The sequence below is a fragment of the Protobothrops mucrosquamatus genome, unplaced genomic scaffold (assembly GCF_001527695.2).
Source record: "Protobothrops mucrosquamatus isolate PMUCROS unplaced genomic scaffold, P.Mucros_1.0 scaffold594, whole genome shotgun sequence".
Lineage (NCBI taxonomy): Eukaryota > Metazoa > Chordata > Lepidosauria > Squamata > Viperidae > Protobothrops > Protobothrops mucrosquamatus.
In genome coordinates, this window is record NW_015386893.1 from 213,099 (window position 1) to 223,595 (window position 10,497).

At 36.7% G+C, this 10,497-nt stretch overlaps 1 protein-coding gene across 1 annotated transcript in view; it reads left to right on the top strand.

Moving 5' to 3' along the window:
• Positions 1 to 10,497, top strand: part of CD109 (CD109 molecule) — a 61,918-nt gene that overhangs the window by 40,654 nt on the left and 10,767 nt on the right. Inside the window, exons 24-29 of the mRNA XM_015817481.1 lie at positions 606 to 687; positions 966 to 1,194; positions 2,349 to 2,514; positions 4,786 to 4,976; positions 6,120 to 6,275; positions 6,369 to 6,434. Coding sequence (XP_015672967.1) covers positions 606 to 687; positions 966 to 1,194; positions 2,349 to 2,514; positions 4,786 to 4,976; positions 6,120 to 6,275; positions 6,369 to 6,434 — 890 coding nt within the window. The remainder of the gene's footprint in view (positions 1 to 605; positions 688 to 965; positions 1,195 to 2,348; positions 2,515 to 4,785; positions 4,977 to 6,119; positions 6,276 to 6,368; positions 6,435 to 10,497) is intronic.

Here is a 10,497-nt window from a genome sequence, read left to right on the forward strand (position 1 = left end):
TTCTTTTTTTTTTTTTTTTTTTTTTTTTTTTTTTTTTTTACAAATTTGGCTTTATGTTTCGTCATGGGCCTATTCATTTTCCTATTACTTCTGGGCTGCAGGCCATCCTCCAGGATCTTATCTGTAGACCTTTCATTGCCTGAAATGGTGCTGTTGATATTCCAGGGCAAAGTGACCACTTTGGGATAGCATTACTTCATATTACTTGCCAAGTTTTGGTGTGAAGTTAATAGATTAGAGATAAACTTTATTGTCATTTTTTCCTGTGGGCATTAAAAATAGGGGAAATAGTAGGTCTTTGCCTCCCAAAGCCTTTCTGTTCCCATTTCCACCCCTATTCCCTTAAATGCCCTTTTTGGTGATGTTACATTTAGAAGGTTGGGAAACTGAATTTTAGCCTCCAGTCTCAGAAGTTTCCTGTCTCTGTATTTTGTTGTTTACACTTGATAATGGGAACATATAAACACTGTTTGAGTAAGTTCAATCCTTGTGAACCTTGTCTTTTAGCAGACAAGTGATGAGTGATAAGCCTTTCAGAACTGCATCTCCTGACACTGCAGACTGCTTGGTTTGTTCAGTATGCTTCTCATATTTTACTTGTTCAGGTTATCAAAGAGAGCTTCTCTATAAAAGATTTGATGGCTCTTTCAGTGCCTTTGGAAACAGTGATCCCTCTGGGAGTACATGGTGAGTATCTATAATGTTGCCCAATGTGTAGTTTTCGTAAGTTTTTTTTTATTATAACTTATTACAAATTCACATCAGAAAATGGGCCATGTTAAGCCATTGAGCTCTATTTTTTCCAAATTAAAAGCCTTGCTGCCTGGGGAATTTTGGGAGTTGAAATCCACACCTCTTAATGTAGCTCAGGTTGAGAAACACTGATCTAAACCAACCATTTAATAGAAAGAATTAGTTTGGACAAAAATGCTTAACAGTATACTTTCATTGTAATTGCATCCTAGGTTATCAGCTTTTGTATTAAGGAGTTTCATTCAAGCACAACCATACATTGATATTGATCCATATATCCTGGAGAGAACAGCTGCTTGGATCCTTGGTCATCAGAAATTCAATGGAGAATTTAAGGAACCTGGAAGAGTTCTACATACTGAGCTTCAAGGAGGCACTAGCGATTCTGTTTCGCGTACAGCTTATATCTTGACTGCTCTATTAGAGTATCAGTTCAATGAGGTAGTAATGATAGTGATCTTAATGTATTTGAAACAAATTACTGTAAAGCTGTTTACAATACAGGCTAGTGCTTTAAATCAGGATAATGCCAAAGACTGCATTTGAAGCTGCAGCATTCTCAAGTCAGGCAACCAATCCTTTTTTCACAATCTGATTTCTTCCAGATGTGTTGGATTACACATCTGATTAGTTTTATGGGAATGGGGTATATAAGAACATCTGCTCAGTAGAGGAAGGGTGATCTATATCGATTGCCAAAAGCTCACAGATTTAGTCAGGAGTTATTTCCACTTCTCCTTGAATTGAATCTGGGACCTCTTATGCTAGCATATTCCCCGGCAATGGGGGGAAAGCTCTGATACATGATGTCGTGAGTTTGACATGTCTTGAGTTATTGGAACATAAGAATGCTATTACTAAGGCAGTTTTCATTCTTTAGTCCAAATCAATTTCTATGGGATTATAGTGCAAAGAAACATACAAACTGGCATATGGCTTATCACCACCACCATCAGTAATACATATTTTTGTTAGGCCCCAGCAAAAATGGAATTTTGAAAATCACTATATGGTTTGTTGATAATAGTACTGGTTTCTTTGCTAATTGTCTTCTCCCTTTTAAAGTTTCAATAGAGGTAGTCCTTGAATTGCGTCCGTAATCGAGCCTGCAATTTTGGTTGTAAATTATGATGGTCATCATATAACCATGCCTGATTTTAGGATTTTTTGCAGTAGTCATTAAGTGAACGCAGTGGCCATTAAGCAAACACATTTTTTTTGGGAAACTGGAAGTAAACACACATGTTTGTGAGATACTGCAATGGCCGAAAATGTGGGCCAGTTGCCTAGCACCTACATGGCCATGGGGGCGGGCACGGATGGATGTTGGACTGTAAGTCTCTTTTTTGAGGTTGGTCATAAATTCAAACTATTTATAGTCCACTCCTCACAAGCATATTTAGAGGCTTACAGTTAGTACTGTCTTGCTCAATCCCAGTTTGCTGCCATGTTTTGTAGTATATCCCACATTTTAGCATTGTATGTTTCTATCTTGAATATAAAAATTGTAATTTAACAGTTCACCATAAAGACTACTACTAGTTATTGTAGTTTATGCTAAAGTATTTCTTAAGGTGCTACTTTTCTTTTTCCAGAATGATAAATCTATTAAAAAAGCACTGGGCTTTCTTGAATTTCATTTAAATAACATCGTATCGGATAATCACACGCTGGCTCTTCTGACTTACGCTTTATCACTTGCCAAAAGTACAGCAGCAAAGGGAGCTCTGGACAGACTGAACGAGAGGTCAGAACGACAAGGTAGTGTAAAATAGTCTTTATGCCTGGGTGAGTAATCTGACATTCCAGTTACACTTAAGGCAAATCTATGCCAATGGAATAAAAGAAAGGAAACATAAAATAGGTTGATGTGATCTAGTTAAAAAGTTATTTATGGCCATGTTTAAAATGCTTAGTGTTACAATACAGTCACAGGATACCTTCTGGTATTGAATGCAGTTCAGTTCCACAATGTTACAGACTCTTATTTAAATTAAAAATGTGCAGGTAGCAATTAATAATTGCATATGAACTATTACCTGATTTGTGCTTTCTCTGCTACTGTAAAGAAAATGTAGATCACATTGATTTGAGCCTATAATCGGTACCAGCTGTTCAGTAGGCCACTTATTAATATTTAGTAAGACAGAAGTTAATTTGAATTTCTGCACTGAGTAAACAATTGGATCTGATGACCTAAATGGCACATTCCAACACAGTAAGGTTTTATAATTTTCCTGCCTGAGCAGGGGGTTGGACTAGATGACCTTCAAGGTCCCTTCCAACTTTACTATCATTATCATTATTATAATTATAATTTGTGTGTTCTTTTTGATGTACAATATTTATCACAAAATGCAGATTTTACTAACTCATATTCTGAAAGAGCAGCAAACCTCCACACTCACCTGTTTTGCCACATTCTTAAGTAGAATACCTAAGCAGGATTTCTGCCAGTGAGTCATGTTCTTATTAAGGTATTTGCTTCCCATCCTGATATGTACACTTCTCATTGGGCTATTTTTGGCTGCCTTCCTTAAAGAATGTCCCTTTTTCTTTAGGGACTCCTGTAAATCTGAGTGTTTCTCCACAGCTGCTGATATCATGGTGGATATTTTTGGAGCAATCAGCTCTTAGAGAATGTATTTCCAATTAGCATATATATGTGGGATGCAGTGATACGATGGCATATCTATGGGGAAGGAAACATCTATAATAAGCAAACATGCCTGCATTTAGAGACCACTTTGGCAATAGCAAGTGTTAACTACAAAGCTGGCCTGAAATGTGAACGTGAAAAGCAGGCCTGAAAACATATACAATGGGAATGGGTCTTGTTTGATTATGAGCTGGTCTGCTCTTCCTGCTTACCCCAACATGAGAATGGACTGCCTACTGTTTGGGGAGGATTGGAACAGATGATATTGTCCTCAGCCAATCCCTCATCTCGTGAGAAGGCAAACCTCATCTGAATTTTCAAAATTCCATCAAAATGAATGGTTTTCTTTTCCCCTCTTTTTCTTGTACAAGCAGGGAAGTCTGGTCTGCTTGTTGGGCTTCCTTCTATCTTATACGAATATCTCTGTTCCAAATGGCTGGAATGTGTTCAGGATGGGTTACATCCATGTCCTCAGACTCCATTTTTTTCCTTCGATCACCATTTTGTATTCTGTCTGCAGAAACCGTCTGTTTGTTTGAACTGACAAGTATTCTGCCAAGTTTTTCCTCGCAGCTCAAGTGACGAGAAACCATAGTTGTGGTGTTGTTGTTTACTATAATCTTATTGAAAGTTTTAAAAACAAATGTTAAAAACTAATACAAAGTAAAATGGAGTAAAAAAGTAGTATTTTCTCTAATCACACAGGCCAATTTGATCATCTCAGCAATTTCTACTATCTTCAGCAACCATTCCTCTGTCATAGTTGTATGTTTGTTTGTTTTTAAAAATTCAGCAGATGGTTTGGGAAATGCTGGCCATTTCTTTGTTTTTTAACTGGGTGTCATTGACAAGAGTTTTATCAAGTTTCTCCTTCTAGTCCAAATGAAATTATTAAGTGCAACTTAAAGACGGAAGAGAAAATAACTGGTGCTTGCTTTCCTGGCATGGTTGAGAATAAAAAAAAGCAGGAAAATTAACCTGTTGGGAGCCATATTATACACTGAATTGAATATCTAGTCATAGCTGTGGCCAAAGTAGAGGAGGGGGTTGTAATTCAGAAATGGATTTTTTTCAGCCAGTTTCATTTCTTGCCAGTGAACAAACAGCTGAAAGCTATGGTACAGAAAAATATATAAATATATATATGTAGTATAACAAATTCTAGTTTATTAATTTGATAAATGTGAAATTGATTTTGGGGGTGGGTGAGAATAGTTATCTTTAAATATGAGAAACTATAGGATTTAGAAGCGATTGATTTCATCTGCTCAAAAAAAAAAAAAAGCTTCAGAAGAATAAACTCTTCCGACCTTACAAAGTTGTATCTTTTTCTTATGAGGTGAAAGCTTCTTTCTTTCTTTTTTTCTTCCCAGGAGAACTAAGGTTCTGGGCATCACCATCTTCTGGACTCTCCAATTCCTGGCAGCCACGTTCTGCAGATATTGAAGTTGCAGGTTATGCCCTCTTGTCTCATTTTATTCAACAAAGACTGTTAGAGGGGATTCCAATTATGAAATGGCTAAGCAAGCAAAGAAATCACCTGGGAGGTTATTCTTCTACACAGGTTAGAAATTATCTCAAGGAAACTAATTATCAGGCATTTATAAAATTAATCATTAAAAATGTATATGGCCCCAGGGATGTATTGTTTTTATTTAAAACTAGCTGTACCCGGCCATGCGTTGCTGTGGCTCAGTCTGGTTAAATGGAAAAGAAAGAAAAGAGAAAGCGCATGTTTGTGTCACAGGTGTGACATCTATATAATAGTAGGTATATAAAAACACGCGCATATTTGAATGCAACATTGTGTCAAAATTTCAAAGCAATCGGTGAAGAACTTTCGGAGATTTAAGATTTTGAACAAATGAACATTTACATTTTTATTTATATAGATTTTGAACCAGGAATCTGCCAAGCAATGTGTGAAATTTGAACACACTTAGGGCCTTCTGCATTGCCAGAAATTTATATATAAATGTTTCAAAGAACAATTCGAAACAATTAGAAAAGATTTTGATTCTCTAAGGAAGCCAGCCAGAACCTTCTACTCTGTGTGCGTGCCAAAGATTCAGTTAATTTTCTACACGGGCCAGTTGCACTTGATTCATCAATCCTATTTAAAAATGTCAGAACGTTGAGTTTGGGCTTGGGAAGACCTAAGTTCATATCTTTGCACCAAGACAAAATTATGGGTTATTATGCAATGTTATGCACATTGCTAAGATAAGCTTTTTGTGAATGTGCTTTATTAGACAAGCAAGAATGACCTGGTTCTGATATGATGATAAAGCCCCACTGATTGAGCTCATGCATTGTGTTAAGACAAACCAAATCAAATTATCATAAATTAAGTTTGTCCTACTTTTGTAAGAGTTACTGAGTGAGTAAATGTGTGCCTGACAAGATAAAACTATAGTTGCTGCCATGATTAACTACCTGCTCACTCTGCCCTTTCTAATAATAAAGCACAATACTTAAATCAGCATTTGGACTGACTATGTGAAGAAAACTTTTTTTAAAAAAATGTCAGTATGGCTTATTGAACCAGGATTTCCAGATAACTTCTCATCCAAGTACTAGCCAGATCTGTACCTACTTAGCTTCTGAAATCAGCCAGGCTTCCTTAGGTGCTGCCTGCTCACCTGACTGACCTACTTACTTCATCCACATTCATATTAACAAGGACGGTTCTTTCTTCTCTGGGTAGGACACTATAGTGGCTCTGCAGGCCTTGAGTACCTTTGCGACACTCACAGCTGATTCTGTGACAGAAATAGATGTGACAGTGAATACATCCATGGAAGAAAACCCAACTGTTTTCCAAATTGATCATGAAAACCGCTTTGTTCTCAAGACCAAAGAGGTACTGTAGTTAAAAAAAAAGAGTTTAATTTCAGGCAATTCATTTAGTTTGGAATGTTTTTCTGACCACATTCAAATCTGCCGTTTCTTTTAGTTTCCAGCCACACAGCCTGTTACACTTACAATTTCTGCAAGTGGCCGTGGTTTTGCTATTTTTCAGGTAGGCATATATAATAATTTTTGTCCCTTTTCTTTCTCTTAAGGATTTTGTATTGAATTAGATACTCCACTTGGTTGGGTAATATTTGAATTTATCAAGGGTAGAGTCAATATTGAGTACAAACTAGATCTAGAATCAAATCAGAGGTGTTCTTATGACTTTATTACTTTAGATTATTTTCTCCATATGTTATTCTTTTGTTCGGTCTTTTTTTAAACTGCTCTGATTACCAATATCATATTAATACAGCAATTCTATATTAATAGAATTCTATTAATTAATTCTAATAATTATGTAACAGAGCCAATGTACCTATCATGTTGAAAAGTATAGTTTTGATTCTAATTACTGTGCGTGAATGGTGTTTTCCCAGAGGATAATTGTAATAGCATTAGGATTTGTCACTTTAAGATTAATATTTTATGTACAGGATGGATCTTCTAAATCAGCAACAAGACTTCTTGATGTGAACAGTTTTATTCTGAACTGCAGCATAGCCTGCAGTTCCTAAAAATGAACTCTGTTGACAGACGTGTTGTTAACTTCATTTTGGATCTACAGTGGCTTTCAGGAAATCCTGAACATCACTACTATCAGTATTGAAGTGTTGTCCTTTATAAAAATGCTGCCCAGTCCGTAATTCAATATAATAATCATGGGCTCCTTGTAAATAGTATGGAATGTGCTAGCTCTAATTTTCATGCAATTCTTTATTTGGAGCAGTGTCTTCTTCCCTTTCTTCAGCCTTTCTCTTTAAAAATAGTCACTTGATTATCCAGAGAAGGTCTCCTGTTTCCCTTCTCTCTTCTCTGCTTAGATTTTTCAATGTTCATTATATATCTTACTTTTTTAAGCCTGGCAAAATGCATGCAAGTCATTCTCTTGTCGGCCAGTAGCATATTGTTCTTTTGTCCAATTCTGACATGCTACCCAACGTAGCAAATCAAATACTGTCTGGTAGTCCAGGAGAAGATGAGAAGGAGAATGAAAACAATTTACAAAAGTATCTTGGCATGTGAGACCTGTCTCCATATTTGGACTCCTGTCAGAGGAAATGGTGTTCTCTGTGGATCAAAAGGATGCCAGGGACACAGAATCCAGTTAGCATAGAAACTCCAGGCCAGTTTTACATCTTTTTATCTTTAATCCTTGTAAAACGATTGGATTACATGAGCCAAATTCCATGTTGATTAGAATCCAGTACAAATAAGCAGTAGAATACGTGACATTAGCAATGTAAGAGCTGTAATGGACCACAAACAGAATGTGAAGAATAGGTTATGTATAAAATTTCAGAGAGGGCTTGGGCTTGTTATAAAATGCTCTTATTTTGGTATATGCATTTTCAGAAATCATATTTATTTTTACGGAAAAAATATAGACTTGATAATAACTTCAGGTCCATTAATGAAGGCCAACATTTGAAAATACTGCAGCAGGCAATAAATTGCTCATCCATCATATCTGACAGTGGTGGACTCAGCTGGAATTGTTTTTAACAGCAGTCAAATTGCTAGAAGTTGTCTACACATGCAAAAATATTGCAAGCTTATTTAAAAAAAAACCAATCAAAATTGATGTGCTATCAAGTTATTAACAGCTTAAAACACTTTTAAGAAAAATATAAATAAATATTAGATGCCAAATGCATATACAATCCCAAACATATACAATCCTGTATTTGTAATTGCCACATGGAAAAAAGAGAGTGTTTTACCTAATCTGTCTATAGGTATATGATACTACTATATACTGTACAGTATTTATCTCTTTTTAAGTAGCATTGCAACCTGTAGGATTTAGGGACAATATCAGAAATTCCCATGTATAGTTAAAGATGGGAAAATTTTGTTTGATTCCAATATGAAATCACATAGAGATGTCGTTCTCAAGTTGAGGGCCAGAAACCACCAATATGCTGATAATACTTAGCTTTCCTTTCCTTTTTTATAGACTTAAGGTCTAAAGTTTCTAGGGCCTCTGAATGTCTGCAGATGACACTGGACTTAGATGTGAAGGAATAAAATAAGACATGGCAATGAATAACGCTGGGAGTTGGATATCAGGATTTGGCAAATTCAGATAGTCCTCAACTGAGCCTGAAATTTCCGTTGCTAAGTGAGACAGTTAAGTGAATTTGCCCCATTTTACGACCTGTCTTGCCACAGTTGTTAAGTGAATCGCTGCAGTTGTTAAGTTAGTAACACGGTTGTTAAGTGAATCTGACTTCTCCATTGGCTTTGCTTGTCAGAAGGTCGCAAAAGGTGATCTCACGATCCTGGGACACTGCAACCGTCATAAATACGAGTCAGTCCGAATTTTGATCACGTGATCATGGGGATGCTGCAATGTCATAAGTCACTTTTTTCATTGCCGTTATAATCTTGAACTAAATGGACTGTTGTATGTCAAGGACTGCCCATAATGCTTGTTTTAGAAAAAGACCCCCTTAAGAATCAATTTTGTAGTCTAGTGGATCTTCTGGATTCAGCATTAACCCTGGAGAGCCACAGCAGTTTTAGCTGATAAAGAATCCTAAAATCCATGCAATGATAACCTCAAGGCTGATTTATTGCCATGCATTTCTTTAGCAGCAGCTCCCGAGAATGAAAATTGCAGTTACTACAGAAAAGTGGCTTCATCAATAGTGAGTGGTGTCTCCTGGAGGTCCCATGTTACTCCTGGCTTGGAACAATTTCACTGGTGGCCAGTTGCTTTCCAGACCCAGTTCAGAGCGGTCACAATGAAATTTAAAGTCTTATCAGCTGAGGAAATCACCTTTTGAGAGGCCAGCCCTGAGTGCATTCAGTCTACTGGTTTTTGAGGCTCTAAATGTTTTTGAGGTACATTTCATATTTTCACTTGTTACAGGTAGTCCTTGACCTATGACCACAATTGGCCCCAACATTTCTGTTGCTAAATGGGACAGTTGTTATGTTAGTTTTTATGACCTTTCTTGCCATAGTTGTTAAGTGGATCGCTGCAGTTGACAAGGCAGTAACCCGGTTGTTAAGTGCATCTGGCTTCCCCACTGACTTTGCTTGTCAGAAGGTCACAAAAGCTGGTCACATGACCCCCCGGGAAACTGCAACCATCATAAATATGAACCAGTTGCCAAGCGGGCAAATTTTGATCACGTGACCGCGGGGGATGCTGCAACGGTCGTAAGTGTGAAAAACAGTCATAAGTCACTCTTTTCAGTGCCGTTGTAACTTTGAATGGTCACTAAATGAATGGTAGTCGAGGACTACCGTATATCTTTTGATAATGTCCATAAAGAGAAAGGACAGCATATACATAGTTTAACTAAATAAGGAAATGGGAAAAGAATAGATTACCTTTCATTCTTGAAGACTATTTATTCCCTTTCCTTCTGGAGGACAATGGGCTGTTATAGAAACTTTTCAAGCAAAGGGCAGTGATTTATTATCCAAGTAATTATTATTTTTTTCTGCTTTAGCTCTATAAGTAGATAAGCCAAATGAAACAGAACTTCTAATCCTTATCCAAAGAGCCATTTCTGTATAACCACAAATCATATAGTCCACGGCACCTGGAGTGGAAGATGGTTTGTCTCCACATGTAGATGCAGCACTCTAAATTCTGTTATAACTCTTATTAAGAGTTATACTCAGCCAGCGTTTTCTCATTTATGACACAGCTGTTCTGTACAGAAAACCTTTGCAAGCTGAAGGATCGCTCTTCCTAAAGCATCCTAAGGCATAACCTCTAGCCTGGAGAGCATTAAACTCTGCCATTCTTGTTCTTTTATTAACGACCCATCCTTTAAGAATGATTGCAGTTTGTTATCGGGATTGAATTACTCTAAAAAAAAATAATAGACAGATAAATTAATAATAATACGACTTATGACTGATTTATAGTCAAACCAAGCAACCTACCCTTTTCTAGTAAAATACTCTAACATTAGAGTTGATATCAATATGCTTGAAATGATATGTGGCATTCCCATTTAAAAAAAAATCTGTACTAATACAGAATGCAATAATTGCTGGTAACAGCAGCAATTAACATTGCATGACTTATATGAATTGCATGCGAG